Source organism: Rhinopithecus roxellana, chromosome 19 (genome assembly GCF_007565055.1).
Source record: "Rhinopithecus roxellana isolate Shanxi Qingling chromosome 19, ASM756505v1, whole genome shotgun sequence".
NCBI lineage: Eukaryota > Metazoa > Chordata > Mammalia > Primates > Cercopithecidae > Rhinopithecus > Rhinopithecus roxellana.
The window spans coordinates 8,242,903-8,265,418 of record NC_044567.1 but is presented as its reverse complement, the minus strand read 5'-3'; the positions used below and the strand labels follow the sequence as shown (position 1 = coordinate 8,265,418).

Here is a 22,516-nt window from a genome sequence, read left to right as displayed (position 1 = left end):
AAAAATCACAAGCTGTTGGTTTGAGTTGAACTTTTAGAAAAAGCTTCTAAGTTCCACTCAGATAAATTATTGGAGCAAAAATCTGAGGCAAAACAAAACACCACTCACTAGCATAGCTCTTCCAACATCTATCAACAGGTATTAGAGTACCTCATAGGCAAGATTAGTGATTTACATATCAAACTGTTAATGATGATGGAAGAGGAAGAAGTGAAAAACGAACTGATCCAGAACACAGGAATTTATAATTAAGACACACACAATTTATCTATTACCAAGTTATTTAAATGATAAAAAATGCTAAACGCAAGCTTACGAATAAGCACAGATAGTTTACTGAAATGACCATACATCCATCTCAAAAGTGGATCCTCACTATTTTACCTCTTCCTTTTTCTAGTACCTCAGTATCTTTCCTTTTAGGATATTGCTCTAAACTTCACCCTTCCACATGTACTCTTATTCTCCCAATGAGAATTCAGTGAATCTCAGTTTCAACTCCCTAACAAATAAAATGTTCCAGGCTGGAGTAAGGGTGCAGGTGAAGTAGCAGTAAAACATATTTGGGAAAACTGAATAGGATCAAATTTTTAAACCTTTGCCTTATATGTTTGCCTGTACATTAATGCTATAATAAAGGAAAGTGTTTAAATATTAGTCTCTCAATAGACTAAAATGGGAAGAGATCAAAAGCAAGAACATCTAGAAAGCAAGTGCATGAAATGACCATGAGTTGATGACTTATGGCAAAAAAGGCAGCAAAGAATCCATGAGATGGCCAGGCACGGTAGCTCATGCCTGTAATCCCAGCACTTTGGGAGGCAGAGGCAGGCAGATCACTAGAGGCCAGGAGTTCGAGACCAACCTGGCCAAAATGGTGAATCACCATCTCTACTAAAAATACAAAAATTAGCTGGGCATGGTGGCACACGCCTGTAATCCCAGCTACTTGGGGAGGCTGAGACATGAGAATTGCCTGAAGCCAGTAGGCAGAAGATGCAATGAGCCAAGATCATGTCACTGCACTCCAGCCTAGGAGACAGAGCAAGACCCTGTCTCAAAAAAAAAAAAAAAAAAAAAAAAAAAAAAAGAATTCCTGAGTAAACAAAGACAAAACCTGTAAAGTCAGAAAAAGGTAAACTCTTCAACTCTTTTTATCTCAAAATATTCTTAACATGTAACAGTGTAATGTGAACACTATGTTACCAATCACATAAACTACTCCATACAGAATAAGAAAAGGGTCTGCACCCAGTGGCTCACACCTATAATCCCAGCACTTTGGGAGGCCAAGGCTGGCGGGTCACCTGAGGTCGGTAGTTCGAGACCAGCCTGGCCAACATTGTGAAACCCCGTCTTACTAAAAATACAAAAATTAGCCGGATGTGGTGATGTGTGCCTGTAATCCCAGCTACCCAGGAGGCTGAGGCAGGAGAATCGCTGGAACCCGGGAGGCAGAGGCTGCAGTGAGCTAAGATCGTGCCACTGCACTCCAACCTGGGCAACACAAGACTCAGTCTCAAAAACAAAAAAAAGAAGTGGCTGGGCGTGGTGGCTCATGCCTGTAATCCTAACACTTTGGGAGGCTGAGACAGGTGGATTGCCTGAGCTCAGGAGTTCAAGACCAGCCTGGGCAACACAGGGAAACCCTGTTTCTACTAAAATACAAAAAATTAGCTGGGCATGGCGGTATGCGCCTGTAATTCCAGCTACTCAGGAGGTTGAGGCAGGAGAATTGCTAGAACCTGGGAGGCAGAGGTTGCAGTGAGCCAAGATCATGCCACTGCACTCCAGCCTGGGCAACAGAGTGAGACTCCATCTCAAAAAAAAAAATAATAATAAAATAAAAAAAAAAAAAAAGAAGAAGAAAAGGAGGAAGAAGGGGAGAGGGAGGAGGAGAACCATCAAAATTTCAAAATTACCCCTAACTTACCAAGGCTCAACTTTTGATTTCTCCTTCCCTGCTTTCTTAGGACCTTACTATAAATTAGACAGCCGTGACCAAATTTGTAAATACATTACATCTGCATCCAATTCATGTATCAAATTTCAGTACCTCTGCTGACCAACCCTCCCCACCTCTTCTCCCTTCCCCACCTCTTCTCCCTCCCTCTCTCTCTCTCCCAGGGCCAAGGGTCATTTCATCAGGAATATCACTCTGAACTAATTCTTTCTTTCCTTCCTTCCTTCCTTCCTTCCTTCCATCTTTCCTTCCTTCCTTCCTCTTTCTCTTTTCTTTCTCTTCTTTCTGGTCACAAAAACTAGTACAATATAGAAAATATAGCTACTCCTGGCCTTATATTCATTGATTAGAAACATACAAATGTAAATAACCTTGTGAAAGTCTGATTCTAGGATAAAAACAAAACAAAAATTAATGTTAATGCTAAAATTAATCCTTTTTAAAAAGTTAAATAATTTTAATTAATGCTACTAATTTTAATGTTAAATTACAAATTGCTCCTAGCTGAGGTCAAATAAAAATTATGCTAAAAAGCTGTACAGAGATTGCTGACTACTACTCACAGAGCAGAACCACTTGAAAGCCTCCCGCTACCAAACACAGCATTAACTATACTAAGATTATGTAGCTCTCCCAAGGGATGGCCCCCACGGTCCTTTGGGATACAGAATAAGAGTCAAGAAGACTTAGGGAAGTCAGAAAGGTAGAAGAGCACGACAGTGCAGGTTAATTAAAAGAGCTACAGAAATGTCAGAAAGGACAATAATGAAGAAAATTTAAAACATTATCGAAGTCAAGAGAGTATTGTTACAGGAGTTGATGATTTTAAGTAACTTTCAAAAAGAAAGTCAGAAAATCTTCAAATGAATCATCTTTTTTTAAATAATGTCTGCCTTATCTTTTTAAGGAAGGTAGGACTACTTAATTAAAATTATGCCTCTTAAGATAATTGTAGATTCACATACACTGTAAGGAATAATACAGAAAATACAGTGTAGTCTTACTTTACCATTTCCCCCCAATGTTAACATTTTGCATAACTATAGGACAACATTACAACCAGGATAGTGACACTGATACAGTCAAGACACAAAACTTCCCATCACCACAAGGACCCCTCCTGTTGGTCTTTTACAGTCACCTCCACTTCTCTCCTGCCCTCAAATCCTCCTTAAACCCTCACAACCACTAATCTATTCTCTGTATCTATGATTTTGTCATTTCAAGAATGTTAATATAAACCAAACTGTAGTGGAAGTTTTTCCTTTGCGCCCTCTGAAGGTTTCCTGAAAACCAAGTGACAAAAGATAGAATAGGGAAAAAAAGGCATATAAAATTTTATTTTAATGTTCATAGCACAGGAAATCATAGGAGAATGATTACCCCTGAATAATCTTTTACATAAGCGTAATCTTCCCATTCTTTCCCCAAACATGTTAAAACTGCATGTTAAATTGTTAGCTCTCCATTATTATTAATGAGAAGGCAATGGCAACAAAAATGAATTCTAAAAATAAATGATTTTCTACCTAAAAAGAAACTTTAAAAACAAACACAGCTTTTCGTTAAATTCATATACATATATATATATATATATATATATATTTTTTTTTTTTTTCTTTTTTTTGAGATGTGAACTCAGTTCAGTGCAGCTTCTGTCTCCCAGGTTCCAGCAATTCTCTGCCTCAGCCTCCCAACTAGCTGGGATGCCTGGCTAATTTTTGTATTTTTGGTAGAGACAGGGTCTCACCATGTTGGCCAGGCTGGTCTTGAACTCCTGACCTCAAATGATCCACTCGCCTCCGCCTCCCAAAGTGCTGGGATTACAGGAGTAAGCTACCACACCCGACCCTAGTTGTTTTTTGTTTTTTTTGAGACAGAGTCTTGCTCTGTCACCCAGGATAGACGGCTAAAAAAAAAAAAAATTTATTGAGATGGAGTCTTGTTCTGTCCTTCAGGCAGGAGTGCAGTGGCCCAATCACAGCTCACTGCCACCTCTGCCTCCCAGGTTCAAGTGATTCTCCCACCTCAGCCTCTCAAGTAGCTGGGATTACAGGCCCATGCCACCACACCTGGCTACTTTTTTTTTTTTTTTTTTTTTTTTTTTTGAGACGGAGTCCCGCTCTGTCGCCCAGGCTGGAGTGCAGTGGCCGGATCTCAGCTCACTGCAAGCTCCGCCTCCCGGGTTCACGCCATTCTCCTGCCTCAGCCTCCCAAGTAGCTGGGACTACAGGCGCCCACCACCTCGCCCGGCTAATTTTTTTGTATTTTTTTAGTAGAGACGGGGTTTCACCGTGTTAGCCAGGATGGTCTCGATCTCCTGACCTCGTGATCCGCCCGTCTCGGCCTCCCAAAGTGCTGGGATTACAGGCTTGAGCCACCGCGCCCGGCCACACGCCCGGCTACTTTTTGCATTTTTAGTAAAGATGGAGTTTTACCATCTTGGCCAGGCTGGTCTTGAACCGCTGACCTCAAGTGATCCACCCACCTCAGCCTCCCAAAGTAGTGTGATTACAGGTGTGAGCCACCGTGCCTGGCCCAAAATTTAAAATGTAAAAATATCCTTAGCTTCTTTCATGTCATTGACTTACCGGAAGAGGCATACACTTTCTTACTATCTGAAGAGAATGTGGATGCTGCAACCCTTCCATTAATTTTCATGCTTCCAATCAGTTCTTTGGTCTAAAACAATAAATATTTATCAAACTGTTAGAAAGTATACAGAAGAATCACACAATGTAGAGAAAAACAACCTAGTTCTCTACTTTCTAGCACCTACTCAACTGTATTTTTCCCTGTAATCAAGAGGTCTACCCCAACTACCAACAACTTCTCTCCAAGTCCCACCTGTGCCTCCTCTACTTAGAGATGTATATTTAAGGACACACTGAGTTAAGGTTCAAGACTATCCCTACACTAATATCTTGTGGGAGAAGAACAAGTAGCAATAATAATGCTTTACCTTCATTGCTAGCAAATGCAAATATCCAGCAATGCCATTTATAAGCAAGAAGGACCCATCTGGGGAGACTTCAAAGCTCCTCACTATCTTCTCTTTCAAACCTAAAATAGGAGATAAGGCAATTAAATTTTAATACAGTTTTCAATAAAACTATCATCTATTTACAAATGAGTTTCTTACTTTTTAAAACATGTAAGTGGCTCAAATTAAAACCCTGGCTCAGATCCTGAATAAGTCTAAACCCAGGCATCACTGAGTTTGACCCAAACATAAGGTCATTACAAAGCACTCAGCAAACTTCTCTTCTTTGTCCTGGTTAGCATTCACCATTTTCCTTGCAGGCCACAGACTCAGCTCTCCAAACAGTAAACAAATCAACTAATTTTCCAAATATATGCAGTAATACTGCTAATTAACTAAAAGGATAAATTATACTTCTTTGTCACAAAGTTCATTACCAGAAGAGAAATACACTGCCACTAGAGACAGCCAAAAACATAAAAACATATACAAACTAGCTGCTGGCCACTTACTAAGCAGCTCATGACGGAAAGGAGTCTCATCCTTAACTTTGTGAGACAAAAAAAAAAAAAAAAAACCCCAAAACTTTTCACAATATGTCAGTTTACTTAAGGATCGACTAGCTTCCCTGGATGTGACACATGTAACCAAACCATACGAGAGCTAGGTATACAAACCAGTCAACTTACTTACAAAAGGACATGTCTCTTTTTCCATGACTGAAAGGTTCATATTGACTATACAGGAGACTCCTCCTGACATCAAAATGCTTAGAGAGCCAAGTTACTCTTTAAAAAGTTACCTAATAGGATGCATCAGAATGCATACAACTGGCTACCTCCAAAGAAGGAAAGTAGGTAGCCAGGGAGACAGAGCAGAAGAGAGTTTTCACTATCCATTCATTTCTCCATATTAGACTTTTACACCATGTGAATATATTGCCTAGTCAAAAATATATGTATTTTTAAAATTTTAAGTTACTAAGTTAAAATAGTAATTAGAGAAAAAGAATTTACAAAAATCTGGTTAAGGACCCTTGTTCCACTTCAGGAAAATGCAGATTAAGGCTACCTTCCACTACTACAAACTAGATATCCCACTCTAGTCCTGCCTCCCAAAGACTACATCTTAGTTCCCTTGCTTGCACTCATGCTTTCCAGTATTATTTCAGACACATATTTCCAAGCACGGGCGTTACTTCTGCTGATGACCAGTCTCCTTACTATGAAAGGCACTTCACTATCCCTAATAAGGGTAATTTTAATCACAATTTCTTAATAAACCGTATGTACTGACTAAAGTATACTGAAATAGTTCCAAACACAAAGAAAATATCATTTCATGATGAAGCAGAGACAGGAGGCTCATTCTAGCACCATGTGAAGCTACAGCTGGAAACCCCTATAGACCTAATCCTAACAGCACAGTATCAGGCAGTGGAAATGTGAAAATAGAAAAAGGAGAAATACTGGGAAGGAAAGATCAATGCCATGTCTCCAAAGGATGACTAGACACACACTCCTGCAGACCTAGCAGATCCATGGTAAAGATCACTAACTGTATCTTGGCCAACGCATGGTGTGCTTTCTCCCAAGAGGATGCAAGACAAGGAGACGCCAGAATCCACTACTTTTGATTAGTAAAATGACATGTAAAAATAACAACTACTACATATTGTTTTCTATTTCAATATGAGAAGATGGTTTAAGGTTTTTTAACCACATGAGGTCCATGGACCACAGTATCACCATCACCTGAGAGAACTAGAAATGTAGAATCAACCCACCTAAGACCTACAGAATCAGAATCTGAAGCTTAATGAGATCCCCATGTGATTCATGTGCACATTTACTTCTGAGAAGCTCTGCCTTAGAGTAAACCAAGGATCTACTCGGAAAGGATCAAAGTCCCAGGAACACAGGAAAGAAAAGACTGGAAATGCTATAAACATCATACATGTTTCTAAAGTAGGCCCCATCCACTTTCAGCCACTAGTAGAAAAATGGTTGTACAGAGCTACTCTTGTCCTTTCCAGCCACACGCATGTGCAGTTTAATAGGGAAAGCACCAGTAAGCCGTGCCATACGCCAACACTACCTCCTGAGATTAGCTAGACAACCTCATCAGAAGGGCTTTGGTTCCCAAAGGACGCATGAAGGTGTCGGTGTATTTTGGGGTATAAAGGAGTAGGGAAATACAAGAAAAGAACGGGTATGGCAGAGGGCAAATAAATTTTTACCTCCTAAAAAAGCGTTACTTTTTAAGTAGTTCATTCTTTAAAATACAGAAGTACCTCCAAAAGCAGTGCTTTATTCCCTCTAAATATAAATTAAAATTTTATTATAACTAACACTAAAACTACAGAGTATCCAAGTTTCCTGAAGATCAGAGAGGTGAAACAGTTTGTCCAAAGAAATGGAATCCAGGTCTTCTAGCTCCATGGCTCATGCTTTTTCTGCTGCATCAACTGCTAACTTTACAGCCAAGTATTTGCAATTGTTTCTCTTCCAAATTATGATCATTCCATAAGTGTTCAATAAAAAAGTTCACTGGTTTCATTCAAATGCATTACCTCAAAAGCAAAAAGACATTTTCCAAATACTATACCGAAAGAAACTCTTATTTTTAAGAATCCCATGGAGTGAAAAAAGTGGTTGTAAACACTGTTATATAAACTCACCTGAGGGGGGATGATTGGTTGCATGTGTTCAAAAGAAATCTTACCTCTCACTTGATGCACAGGAATTAACTTTCCAGCTAGCATGTCATAGACATAAAGAACCTTGCTGTGGTTACTCGTGGCTAAAACTTCTTCCCCATTAGCACTAAAACAAGCCTTAAAGATTGGAAACCTTTCCAAATAGATGCTCTGGATTTTAGGATTTGTTTTCCCATCAACCTATAAAGAAGTACAAATTGGTTCTTTTGATTATTTCCACGGACCCTGTATCCTGGTAGTATGTACTTTTCACTACAAGCATTCATTTAAAAATACATACCCAAGGGGCTGAAGGCTGACTTAAGCAGCCATGGCCAATGATTTAATCAATCATGCCTATGTCAAGAGGCCTTCATAAAAAATCTTAACAGAAGGGGTTCAGAGAGCTTCTGGGTTGCTAAACACATGGAGGTGCCGGGGAGGTGGCATGCGCTGAGAAGGCACAGAACCTCCACTCTCCTTCCCCATACCTTGCCCTACTAATCTCTTGAGTTTGTCCACCCACAGATAAGGAAATAGAGTCAGCCCCATCCAAACTACATGAACTGGACCAAGTGTTACTCTCTGAAAGAAAACCCTATCCAAAAGGAGATACTGTGAAGCACCTGCAGGACTGAATGGTTACATTTGTGACCATGTGTTCACCATCTATACCCCCATCAGAGAGTGACATCCTGAAGTGAAGGGCCAAGTCTGTTGTTTATTGTCGCAATCCAAGAAACTTAACAGGGTACATCAGTGTTAGATGAATAAACATGGAAGACGCAGTAAAGTCATGAGGTCATATTATCGCTTTGCTCTAATAACTCACCAGAAAATTTACAAAACACGTTTTTATAGAGATAATATATTCACTAACATGACTAATATATTCATCACTTTTCAATCTATTATTTTAAACCAATATTTTGCCGAATTTTTATATTCAGTGGAAGAAAAATTTTATTCCAAATCCCCTATTATTACGGCTCCTTGGACACTGAAGTCATACAGGTGCATTCAATAAAAATGTGAGTGGGCAAGGGATGGTGAGCTACCTAAACTGTGAACAGGCAAGGGGTTAGCAGCTGTGATTGACAATAGTGACAACAGACTTTGGAGCAAGAAGCAAGGGCAGTATGCTGACTGGATGTTCTATTTTGTATTTCCAAGCAAATGAACTCTGTCACTTCTGTTGAGACTCAGCTATGCTTTGGGCTATGACGTTTTAGCCATGAATTTTTTTTTCAGTATTTTTGCATTTGGGGTTGCAAATGTCTGGTTCTTAAATAAAAATAATGCATTAGAAATACGTAAGTAAATAAGGACGCACACCTGAAAGAGTGATACAGCATTATCTAATCCAGCGACCATCACAATCTGTGCACCGGGATGGAACTGCACAGATGAGATCCGAGCAACAGTAGGACGTTCAGCATTCGCATGCTGGCAGTTCTTCATCTGTAGGAAATGAAAGCGGGGGCTTTATCAATTGAAATGAATTAACATTATTTTCTTTAGAGTATAAAGAAAAGACATTATCGTTTATAATGCAGGAAAAAAATGCACTGGAATGGTAACCAAAGGACCACAACTCAAAAAAAAAAAAAAAACACCACAGCTCTGGCACCAACTAGCAAGTCACTTTACCACACAAGAATCCATTTTTACCATCTTTCAAATACAAAGATTAAATCATTAAAGTGCTTTCCATATCTAGAAGTCTGAATGTATTACTCATTCTTAGACCACTAGTATGTAGTCATTTCCCCAAAATACATCCATTTGTGTTAAGAGACTTTCACTTCTGAGGAAATTTCACTTAAAACTTCTACTTTGGCACCTGGCATCTTTGCGCTCATGGCACAATTGCAAGAGGCACTGCACATTTGTCCCCATAGTTCTTCGACTGGCACAGGTTGCTTTATTCTCTTAGGGTACATGGTTCCAAGTTTAAAGTAATGGTAATCTCATCCATCACCTGGACTATTTTGTTATTTATTTTGTTTTTACAGGTTTCCCCTTGAATTTTTAAAACTCAGTTAAAAACAAAAGTGTTTTGTTTGTAGTCACTGAAGTTAAATGTTTACGGTAACTACACTTTTTTTTTTGAGACTGAGTTTCGCTCTTGTTGCCCAGGCTGGAGTGCAATGGTGCAATCTCGGCTCACTGCAACCTCTGCCTCTCGGGTTCCAGCAATTCTCCTGCCTCAGCCTCCCAAGCAGCTGGGATTACAGGCATGTGCCACCACACCCAGCTAATTTTGTATTTTCAGTAGAGACGAGGTTTCTCCATGTTGGTCACACTGGTCTCAAACTCCCGACCTCAGGTGATCTGCCCTTCTCAGTCTCCCAAAGTGCTGGGATTACAGGCGTGAGCCACTGCACCCGGCCATGCGGTAACTACATTTTTAATGGAGGTGAATTCACTCTGTGAAGGCCTAATGAATTGTCCTTATAAGGTGGGAAAGACAAAATCACTCTAATTTATCATAATAGGTTCCCCTGACCCATTTAAATACTCCTGCCATCGTGTAATAAGATACCTATGTTGTCAGGCGTGGTGGCTCACACCTGTAATCCCAGGACTTTGGGAGGCTGAGGTGGGCAGATCACCTGAGGTCGGGAGTTCGAGACCAGCCTGACTAACATGGAGAAACCCTGTCTCTACCAAAAATACAAAAAAAAAATTGCCAGGCATGGTAGTGCATGCCTGTAATCCCAGCTACGTGGGTGGCTGAAGCAGGAGAATCACTTGAACCCGGGAGGCAGAGGTTACAGTGAGCTGAGATCACGCCCTTGCACTCCAGCCTGAGCAAAACTCCGTCTCAAAAAAACCAAAACCAAAACAAAAAAAAGATACTTATGTCATAGAGAGATCTGTTAATATGACAGATATTAAACTAAAGTACTGTCTGTTAATATGATGGATAACTGAAGTACTGTGCTAGGTAGGCAGTTGGTTACCACAATGAACAAGCTAGAGATAGTGATGAGTTAAAAAGTGAATAGTGTAGACCACTTCAGACAAAGTCTTGTCTAAGGTGCCATCTGAGCAGAAAAGTAAGAATGAGCTAGCTATTAGGACTGCCTGAAGACAAGACAGGAAGAACAAAAGAGCAAGAGCAAAGGTTCACAGGCAAGAAAGGACCTAGCAGCATGTCCAAGAAACAGAAAAAGGCTTGTGTGACTCAAGTGGGAAATCATGGGAAACGGGTCTGAGATGAGGCTAAGGATCCAGGCAAAAGCCAGATTGCAAAGGGCAGTGTAGAATACGATAAGGAATTTAGAAGTTTTCAAAAAGCAATGAAAAGTGATATAACCTGATGTTCTATTTTTAAAAGATCCCTCTGGCTGCCATACAAAGAATGATTTAAAAAGAGGTTAAGTGGAAGTAGAGAGCCCAGTCACAAAGCTACTGCAATATGCCAGATAAGAGATGACAGCAGTATGGACTAGGTTGATGCCAATGAAAATGAAGATAAACCAAATAGGATTCCTAGAATTATTGGAAAATTTATTTACTTATTTATTCAGAGACAGGGTCTCGCTTTCACCCGGGCTAAAGTACAGTGGTTCCATCACAGCTCACTGTAGCTTCAAACTCCTGAGCTCAAGCAATAGGAACATAATACCTCTAGAACATTTTTGCAAAAGGAAAAACAAAAACAAAAACAAAAAAAAATAACATAAGTATTTACCAGGGCAAAATGACAGCAAACATATTTAACCCCACAGATAATAGGAATCCATACATCTGTTACTGGGAAGCAGATTACATTGCAGAGGTAAGTAGTTGGATAGGGTCCCCCAACTTCACTGACTCTCACCTTCAAGATTCCTCTTGGAAGAGAAGTTGATGTGGATATGAAATTCCCAGTCCTTTGCAACAAATCATCTTCGTCCTCTTCACTTTCATCTAAGTCAAACAAACCCAGAAGGCTGATCTTTAGAATCAACGAGCCACCCCTCTACCTACCCCAAACTTCTATGAATATATTTTCAACATCAACTCCCTTTCCAGCCTCCCAACCTCAATTGCTTTTTTTAAAGCTGCAATTGGCAAAAACAGGAAAAAAAAAAAAAAACCATTTAAAGGGAAGAAAAAGATGACACAAAGCTTAACATCCATAGTTAAAATCAAAGTTTAACTCTAGAATGAAAGACTAACACATACATAGATGGTTACTAAAACAAGATGAAGTGAAATAAAAGTTTAAAGCCAGCATTTCAATTAAAAAGAGCAACTCATAATCACAGCAAAATTGGCAATAGGTTGGCTACTGATCTAGCTTAACTCACATGAATAAGAACCAGAACTTTTAGCTGACTGATCAGTCAGCAATCTATGTATTAGAACTTCAAAAAGAGCTAATAGGGCTGCTTTTCCCCTGGAGATGACTGATGATTCCAGTGGAGACAGCTAAGGAGCTGAGCAAACTTAAAACACTTGTGAAGCTAAGAAGGGAAAAACTAGCTCTAAGCTTCTTGACAGGGTCTGGTAAGCCACCAGGTTTTGGATTGGGGCCACAAAGGGCTACCACTAGGATTAAAGGTGAAATCAAAGAATTATAAGAGTATCTTCCAAAAACTGAAACTCTGCTTCACAATTCCTCTTTAAAATAAAACGTTCTGGGATTGCTAGTGTCCCCTGCCAAGCTACCTACCTAGAAGTAAACATATAAACCATCATTCTAGATCTAATTAATCTACATTATGTTTCATACGAAATGTTCATCACTCAATGAAATATAACCAAATACTGACAAGATAACTTCACTAAAAACCAAAAGAAAAACTAGACAATCCCCACAGGGATCTAGACAACAGAATTATCAGACACAAACCTTAAAAATACTATGTTTAGGCCAGGCGCGGTGGCTCACACCTGTAATCCCAGCACTTTGGGAGGCTGAGGCAAGTGGATCACCTGAGGTCAGGAGTCCAAGACCAACCTGGCCAACATGGAGAAACCCCATCTCTACTAAAAATACAAAAATTAACCGGGCATGATGGCTTATGTCTGTAATCCCAGCTACTTGGGAGGCTGAAGCAGGAGAATGGCTTGAACCCGGGAGGCAGAGGTTGCAGTGACCTGAGATTGTGCCACTGCACTCCAGCCTGGGCGACAGAATAAAACTTTGTCTCAAAACAAAAACTAAAACTATGTTTAACGTACTTAAAAATGAAAGACAAGACTCAAAATTGAGCCAGAAATCTAGAATATTTTAAAAAGAAATTCTACAACTGAAAAATACAGTAATTAAAATTAAGCCCCCAATAGGCCGGGCAAGGTGGCTCATAACTATAATCCCAGTACTTTGGGAGGCCGAGACGAGTGGATCACTTGAGGTCAGGAGTTCGAGACCAGTGAGGCCAAAACGGTGAAACCTCGTGTCTACTAAAAATACAAAAATTAGCTGGGCACGGTAGTGCACACCTGTAATCCCAGCTAATTGGGTGGTTGAAGCAGGAGAATCACTTGAACTCGAGAGGCAGAGGTTGCGGTGAGCCAAGGTAGCACCACTGCACTCCAGCCTACACAACAGAGCAAGATTGCCTCAAAAAATAATAATAAATAAAATTAAATTAAGCCTCCAATAGATGTGTTTAACAGTTTACCAAATTAGCTGTAGAAAGAATTTGTGGTCTAGAAAACGAATCAGAAAAATAGACCCAGACAGAAGTACAGAAAGAAAAAGGATAAAAAACACACTGAATACCAACATGGGCAACATAAGAAGATCCTGTCACTACAAAAAAAAATTTTTTTTTAATTAGCTGGGTATGGTGGCATACACCTGTAGTCCTAGCTACTCCAGAGGCTGAGGTGGGAGGATTGCTTAACCCAGGAGGTCGAGACTACAGTGAGCCAAGACCACATCACTGCACTCCAGACTGGGCGACAGAGTGAGACCCTGTCTCCAAAAAAAAAAAAAAAAAAACACCAAACCACACAGAATAGGTTGAAAACATTTAATATACGTGTTACTAATAATCCAGAAAGGAAGACTGGAACAGAAACAATACTTGAAGACAGGTAAGAATTTCCAAAACTTACAGAAGACATCAAGCCAGTTCAAAAGTACTATGAAGTCTAAGCAAAATACAAAGCAAGATAAAATGATGGGGGGAGGGGATAAACAAAGAGTAACACAATAAAACAATTCATAATATTAATGAATTGCCGTTGATTTTTGGAAGTGTGGTTATGTTCAAAAGGGAAAATTTTCTTATAAAGAAACTCAGTAAATATGTACAGATAAAAATAACACACTGGAGATAATTGTGAAGCTGCTAGTCACCATTCTGTCAACAATAAGAATACCTTCAAGTCACTATCTCTTTGAACCTCTCTGATGTACAAAATGAATGTATTAGACAAGCATATCCCAGACTGTAGCAGACTGACTGACTGCTGACTTAATCCACTTCCTTTTTCTCCTGTGTACAAAGCCAAACTACACTTTCTAGGATCCTCTCAGTTAGTGTGGCCTTATGACGAGTTCCAGCCAACAAAATGTAGGCAAAAGTATCCTGTACCAGCCGGGCGCAGTGGCTCAAGCCTGTAATCCCAGCACTTTGGGAGGCCAAGACGGGCGGATCACGAGGTCAGGAGATTGAGACCATCCTGGCTAACACGGTGAAACCCCGTCTCTACTAGCGACAGAGCTGTAGACTGTCTCAAAAAAAAAAAAAAAAAAAAAAAAAAAAAAAAAAAAAAAAAAAAAAAAGGTATCCTGTACCATTTCCAGGAAAAGCCAATTAAAAATCCCCTCTTTCTCCTCCTATAAGCCAAGTGGATGTCAACATCTCAGGCAACTATGGAAGAACCAACCTGAAGATGATGGAACTTCTATAAACTTGGGTCCCTAAAGTAAACCATCACCTTCCTACCACCCCAATTTTATGTGCTGAAAAAATCAACTTCAATTGGATTATGCCACTGGGATCTGTGGGATTTTGTTTCAACAGCTAGCATAACCATATCTAAAATTACAGGACTCTAAAATGTTGTGGGGTTCTATAAATGCAGCACTCTGAAATGGACAATAAATTTGTTTCATCCAGGAGGACAAACTGGTGATCTAGGGTCTAGAAGTATGCCAACAAAAAAATGGTCAAAATCACAAGGGATACTTAACATATTAAAAAACAAACATGGAAAGAGGCTTCCCAAATAAGAGAAAAAGAAGATAATCTGTATGTTTCAAACTGTAGGAGTACAGAGTTGTTGGGAAATAAATTTCAAGATAGGAAAAACTGTCTAACAGTTCTTCAAGAAAAGGGAAGAAGGGGAAGAAACAGTTTAGTAAAAAGTACAGTCTGTAGGCCAAGCACAGTGGCTCATGCCTGTAATCACAACACTTTGGAAGGTCAAGAGTTTAAGACCAGCCTGGCCAACACAGTGAAACCCCGATTCTACTAAAAATACAAAAATTAGCCAGGTGTAATGGCGCACACCTGTAACTCCAGCTACTCAAGTGGCTGAGACAAAACAATCACTGGAACCCGGGAGGCAGAGGCTGTAGTGAGCTGAGATTGCCCCACTGCACTCCAGCCCTGGGTGACAGAGTGAGATTCTGAGACACACACACACACACACACACACAGTACATTATTAGATACATTTAAGCAGAGAATAATGTAGAAAAGATTACTGCAGTGGATAAAGTCAGGCCACATCACTAAGATTCCTTCAATCTCTGAAAGCAAATGGCTAGAAGCAAAGACGGTCAATTTCTACTTAATAACAGACTGTCTTTTCTAATAGAATTACATAAAACACTGGCTCTTTGTATGGGCTCCCTGTATTTACATACCATGAGGACTAACAGGGTAGGGAGAAAGGGGACAGAGGTGGTGGTCATAAACTGAAGCTCAATGGACATCAAGGATGCTAAGGAAGGAGCTCCTACATGATGTGAGAGGATATACTCTGGACTCTCAGGATTTCAAAGGTTAATTCCAAGTCGAAAATGTGTAACTCCAAGCACACAAACCATATTTTAGCTAAGCCATCCATATTTATAATAGCTAAACTCCCAAAACAGAAAAAGCAGAAAATAACCATGGTACAAGTTAAATTTAAAACCTACAGTCAAAAAACAGATTTTGTTTTTTGTTTTTTGGTTTTTGAGACAGGGTCTCACTCTGTCACTGAGGTTGGAGTACAGTGGCACTATCACAGGTTACTGCACCTAGTCTTCCCTGGCTCAAGCAATCCTCCCACCTCAGCCTCCCAAGTAGCTGGGACTACAGGAACACACCACCACGCCTGGCTAATTTTTTTATTTTTTGTAGAGGTGGGATTTCGCCATGTCACCCGGTCTGGTCTTGAACTCCTGGACTCAAGCAATCCAACCACCTTGGGCTCCCAAAGCACTGGGGTTACAGGCGTGAGCTACCAAGCCAGGCAAGAAATACCAGATTTTAATGAGCCTCATAAGAAAGCTCAAATAATAACAAACAGGAACGGGGACTTATGTACTAATTTAGACAGAGATATCAACGCTCACCATCTGAAGATGTTTTCCGCTTAGTAGTCTCTGCCCAGGCAGGTACTCCTCCCATGGCATGTTGGAATCTAAGCAAAAATATTTGAAAGGTAAATTTATGGCAACCACTACATGTCCATAAAGCTTGACACATTTAAAGCATACAGGTTGGATCACACTTGAGAATATGTATGGACTCTCTTTCAAAGAAGTTAACTATTTTTAAAGAACAGAAGTTATTATCTTTACTCACACAGAACAGTCCCAATCTGCCTATATTGGAAACTTCCATGAACCTCTGCCCACTTAAACTACTCCTGGATACATATTTTTTGTTAATTATTTTCATCTAGTTACATGGTTGTCTTATCTGTTCATATCAACACACCCTGGATATCAAGACTATGTAAAGAAGTCTCTTTGTGGTTTATGCCACAGTACATAGACTACACATTAGAACACATCTGAAAGAAACTGACCAGATTGGTAAGAATATACAAAACTTCATTATATATTATCTGAATAAAATAGAAGTACTTCACTCTGGCAAAAGTAAGCTTTAATAGAAGCATGATAGCTATGTTCTTAAGAACTGGTACCTGGAAGAGGGCAAAGAGTTGTTTTAATTTTTTGGTGCAGAAGTACAGACTAGCTCACTAAGTTAAGCCTACTAGCCATAAACAACTAGAAACCTGGACAAAACACATGAAACAACTTTTTTTGGAAACTGGATGACAGCATAGGACTATGATCCCTCAGACAAGGGAAATACGCAAGATGAACCCCATCACCACCACGAAATTTCCCCTAACAGCGTTTATAAAACCCTGGCACAAAGCTGAGAAAAAGATCAGATTTGAAAGAGACTGATACAATTGGACTTTGAGGGGCAGTGTACGGTACACATCATCTTAAGATACTCCTCACCAAAATATGTCATTGAATTCTAACCAAGACTTTAAGCCCAACTTAAGAGGAATTACAGATGACAGAACAAGTTAAACAACACAAAGAAAAAATAATCAGATTGAGGGAAGAGGAAATGCGAAGTGACTAACTAATGGAGAGTTTTTTTTCGAGGTGATAAAAATGTTTTAGAACAAAAAAAAAACCAAAAGAAATGTTTTAGAACTAGACCGAAGAGGTGGTGGCACAACATTCTAAATATACTAAATGCCACCAAATTTACACTTTAAAATGGCTAACACTGTTAGTGAATTTCACCTCAATGAAAAAAGGAATCTTAAAATTTCAGAATGTGGGATATTCTACAACAGGTCTGAACACTTAAAAGATAGGTAATGGCTGAGCACAGTGGTACACGTCTGTATTCCCAGCACTTTGGGAGGCCGAGAAGGGCAGATTGCTTGAGCCCAGTTCAAGGCCAGCCTGGACAACATGGCAAAAAACCTCATCTCTACAAAAAAATACAAAAATTAGCTGGGCATGGTGGCATGCACCTGTAGTCCCAGCTACTCAGGAGGCTGAGGTGGGAGGATTTCTTGAGCCCAGGAGCTCAAGACCAGCCTGAGAAACGCAGTGCAACCCCATTTCTACAAAAAAATTTTGAAAATTAAGGTGGTAAATGCCTGTAGTCCCAGCTACGGGGAGCCCAGGAGGTAGAGGTTACAATGAGCCGTGACAGCACCACTCCATTTCAGCCTGGGTGACAGAGTGAGACCCTACCTCAAAAAAAATAAATAAATTTAAGGGACGTAAAATCCAAATAAAATGTATGCACCTTACAGCAATTGGAGAAACTAACACGGACTAGCCATAAACTATTAATTTTCTTAGGCATGAAAATGGTATTGTGAATATGAAGGAAAACATCCTTAATCTTAGGAGATGCACACTGACAAATTTATAGGTTAAGTGTCTCATTATCTGTACCTTACTCTCAAATACACCGGGAAAGCACACACATCCCCCAAACACACATAGCAAATATGACAAAATGTTGAAAACCATTGAACCCAGGTGGCAGCCATTTAAATTTTTGAAAATGTTCATATTATAAAATTATGACTAACCACATGCAAATGAACAAGTAAGCAATATCATCACTGATTATATTTGAATGGTAAGATTATAATTTTTTTCCAAATTTTCTTTGTGTTTGTGCTTTGTCCCCTCTCCCCTAAAACTACAGAAATTCAGTCACTGCCCGCAATAGCAATCCTGTTTCAAAATGGAAAACTACACAAGCAGTTACAGTTAATGACTGGGCATTGGTCATACACACCTCTTGGTAAATCATACGAAAAAAGACACTTACTCTTCTTTAAGTCTCTTTTTAAGGTTGTCTTTCGAAAGTTTACTTTCACTAGCATTTTTCATCATATCTTTCCGAAATCGATTGTTCATCATGTCAACCCTACAAAACCAGAACAGCATATTTTTAAATAACTTTTAAAAAGTTAATATAAGTAGCTGCTGCTTTTAGCACCTGGAGAAAAATGTTTAATGAAACAATGTAAGTCAAGGTTTTTAAGATGTGAACATTTCAAATGCATCTTCTCTGTTCTTCCTAAAACAAAAAAGTAGTCTCCAATATTTCAGATCATCTGGTTTACACTTTGGAGAGCTGGTATTTGAGAAAATTCATCATGACTTATCTACACAAAGTTTATGAAATTATCCAAAATAAATCCCAGGTAAATCAAAGAGTTAAATATATAAAGAGCAAACCTTAGGCCCGGCGTGGTGGCTCACTCCTATAATCCCAGCACTTTGGGAGGCTAAGGCCGGCAGATCACAAAGTCAAGAGATCGAAACCATCCTGGCCAACATGGTGAAACCCCACCTCTACTAAAAATACAGAAATCAGCTGGATGTAGTGGCACACACCTGTAATCCCAGCTACTCAGGAGGCCGAGGCATTAGAACCACTTGAACCCAGGAGGCAGAGGTTGAAATGAGCCCAGATTGTGCCACTGCACTCCAGCCTGGGCAAAAGAGTGAGACTATCTCAAAGAAAAAAAAAAAAAAAAAGCCGGGCATACTGGCTCATGCCTGCAATCCCAGCACTTTCGGAGTCAGAAATGGGTGGATCACTGAAGGTTGGGAGCTCCAGACCAGCCCAGCCAACGTGGTGGAACCCCAGTCTCTACTAAAAATACAACATTAGTCCGGCGTGGTGGCAGGAGCCTGGACTTGGGAGGCTGAGGCAGGTGAATCACCTGAACCTGGGAAGCAGAGGTTGCAGCGAGCCAAGATCATGCCACTGTACTCTAGCCCAGGTAAGAAGAGCGCAACTCAGTCTCCAAAAAAAAAAAAAAAAAAAAAGAGCAAACCTTGAAATACTATGAAGTAAAAATACAGGCAAACATTTGTCTCTCTCTGATAAAGAATGACTTACTATTAAAAACAGCAGTTAAAAATAATGAAGGAAAAGATTCACAGATTTGACTACATAAAAATTTAAAACTTCTATGCACAGAAAGCTGGGGAAAACCTACAATAAATCTAACATATAAAGGTTTGAAATTCTCAATACGTCAGGAACTAATATACCAAGATTATTCAAAAAGTATCCAACAGACAAAGACATAAAAAAGAATATTTATAAGAAATGAGGCCAGGCATGGTGGCTCATGTTTGTAACCCCAGCACTTTAGAAGGCCGAGGCAAGCAGGTCACTTGAGGTCAACAGTTCAAGACCAGCGAGGCCAACATGGTAAAACCCCGTCTCTACTAAAAATACAAAAATTAGCTGAGCATGGTGGCATGTTCCTGTCGTCCCAGCTACCTGGGAGTCTGAAGCAGGAGAATCGCTTGAACCTGTGAGGTGGAGGTTGCAGTGAGCCAAGATCGTGCCACTGAACTCCAGCCTGGATGAAAGGATTAGAGTTTCAAAAAAAAAAAAAAAAAAAAAAAAGAAAAAGAAATGACAATGACTAAACATAGAAACGTTTTCCCAAAACAAATTAGGTAGAGATATTATCCACGACCAAACTGACAAAGTCTGAAAAAAAACAAATAAACCATTGCATCTAAGAATGGACTGAGGCCGGGCGCAGTGGCTCACGCTTGTAATCCCAGCACTTTGGGAGGCCGAGGTGGGCGGATCACGAGGTCAGGAGATCAAGACCATCCTGGCTAACACGGTGAAACCCCGTCTCTACTAAAAATATAAAAAATTAGCCGGGTGTGGTGGCGGGTGCCTGTAGTCCCAGCTACTGGGGAGGCGAGGCAGGAGAATGGCATGAACTCGGGAGGCAGAGCTTGCAGTGTGCCAAGATCGCGCCACTGCACTCCAGCCTGGGTAACAGAGCAAGACTCCATCTCAAAAAAAAAAAAAGAAATGGACTGAAACTGACACCTTTCAATGGGAACGCAAACTGGCAGAACTTCATAGCATGCAATCTGGCAGTACTTAACAAGAGCCTTAAAAATAACTGTGCTCTTTGATCAAGTAATTCTACCTCAAAGAATCTTTCTCAAGGCAACAAATTAGAAAATAAAGAAAGGTTTATTCATAAAGAGGTGATAAACATTAATACTGAGATAATCTGCATTAAAGGGAAAAGTAAGGCTGGGCACAGCAGTTCATGCCTGTAATCCCAGCACTTTGGGAGGCAGAGACAGGTGTATACCCGAGGTCAGGAGCTCAAGACCAGCCTGGCCAACACACCAAAACTCCGTCTCTACTAAAAATACAAAAATTAGCCAGGCATGGTGGCACACACCTGTAGTCCCAGCTACTCGGGAGGCTGAGGCAGGAGAATCACTTGAATCTGGCAGGCAGATTGCAGTGAGCCAGGATTGCACCACTGCACTCCAGCCTAGGTGAAACAGCAAGACTCAAAAAAGTCTCAAAAAAAGCAATTTTTAAAAAAAAGGTAAAAAGAAAATCTACCCAACAACAGCCATGTAAATTATGGTTAATTCACATAATGGACTACAACAGAGCCATTTTTAAATGTCTATTTTTTTTTTAAGTAGGGAGAAATGCTTACAAACAACTTTATGTAGAAACTTTATGTAGAAAAAGTCAAAATGTTATATCAAGCATACAGTACATTCTCATCTATGACAGTTCCTATGGTGTGAGCTACCTTCTTTTTAGCCTTTACTCTGTTTCAGGCACTGTGCTAGAAGTTCTACATGTACTATTTCGTTTAATCCCAACAAACTTCTGATGTAGTTACTATCACTGTGCCCATTTCACAAAGGAAAAAATGTAGGTTCCAAACTGTCCATGGTCAATTAGAAACTGGCCAAATGAGGAGGCAAATTGAGACCTGACTTCAAACACTGTATTCTCTTAGCTATTGTATACAGCAAAAAGGAGACTGAGACAGAAGTATGACAACATGCTAACAGCAGTTCTCCCTCGGTGGTGGGATTAGGAACCATGGAAGATCTTTTCTATATTTTCAAGTATTTTTCAAACCTTCACTTAATCACAAATTGGTAAAAAGAATGATTTTAAAATCTGCAAAATAACTTTTTTAAGTGTCCAGAGGGGTTCAGAAGAAAAGTTAGGCAACTTACATTTCCTCGTCTTCATCATCTTCATCCACCCAAACTGGCTTCTTTTGAGGTGGAAAATTACCTTTTGCTTCATTCTCCACTTCTGAGTCACCCGAGTCTTCATGTCCTTGAACCTACAGCAGACAAAACACCCTAAAGCACTGACATTTTCCTATCCCATGACTGCAGACACATAGGCCTTAGAGCCAAATGGTTCACAGAATGTTTTCTCTACCACTCGCCGATGAAAAAATGGGACAGAATGCTACCACTGCAAATGCTGGAGGCAGAGGCAGAAAATGGAGAAACCAGAGAAATGGCACCACCAGCTGGACAGGTGAGACAAGATGGAACAGCCAAGGAGAAAAAGTCAACACTCAACACGCAGAAAGGAAAACACCAAGGAAGACAAGAACAAAAGGTGAGTCTGCAGATGAAATGAGGAGGAGAAATGTCAGAACTACAGAAATTACAGGACTGGAGGCAAACTAGAGTCAAAGATATCTCCATTTTCCTTATCTGTTTTTGACCCCTACCTCCTTAAGAAACTTTATACCAGCAGAGTGCAGTGCCTCATGCCTGTAATCCCAACACTTTGGGAGGTCAAGGTGGGAGGACTGCTTGGACCCAGGAGTTCGAGTCCAGCCTGGGCAACATAGGGCGACCTCATCTCTACAAAAAATTTTTAAAATTAGCTTGGTGTGGTGGTGTGCACCTGTGACCTCAGCTAGCTACTTGGGAGGTGGAGGCAGGAGGATCACTTGAGCCTAGGAGGATGAAGCTGCCTTCTGAGCTTAAAGTGCTCGGAGAATTGTGCAGGTGTAACTTATCTGTGACCAATAGAAAGAGCAACCAGTTACTATTAGCAAAAGGGAGCTGGAAGACTAATAGGTGCCA

The 22,516-nt window shown here is 40.1% G+C and overlaps 1 protein-coding gene across 2 annotated transcripts in view; it reads right to left on the bottom strand.

Moving 5' to 3' along the window:
• UTP18 (UTP18 small subunit processome component) overlaps nt 1-22,516 on the bottom strand; it is a 36,270-nt gene that overhangs the window by 11,706 nt on the left and 2,048 nt on the right. For both annotated transcript variants that reach the window (XM_010386212.2, XM_030922596.1), the window contains exons 2-9: nt 21,641-21,753; nt 18,420-18,518; nt 16,163-16,230; nt 11,474-11,562; nt 8,980-9,105; nt 7,671-7,845; nt 4,926-5,026; nt 4,555-4,645 (exon numbers count right to left, since the gene is read on the bottom strand). In XM_010386212.2, coding sequence (XP_010384514.2) covers nt 4,555-4,645; nt 4,926-5,026; nt 7,671-7,845; nt 8,980-9,105; nt 11,474-11,562; nt 16,163-16,230; nt 18,420-18,518; nt 21,641-21,753 — 862 coding nt within the window. The remainder of the gene's footprint in view (nt 1-4,554; nt 4,646-4,925; nt 5,027-7,670; nt 7,846-8,979; nt 9,106-11,473; nt 11,563-16,162; nt 16,231-18,419; nt 18,519-21,640; nt 21,754-22,516) is intronic.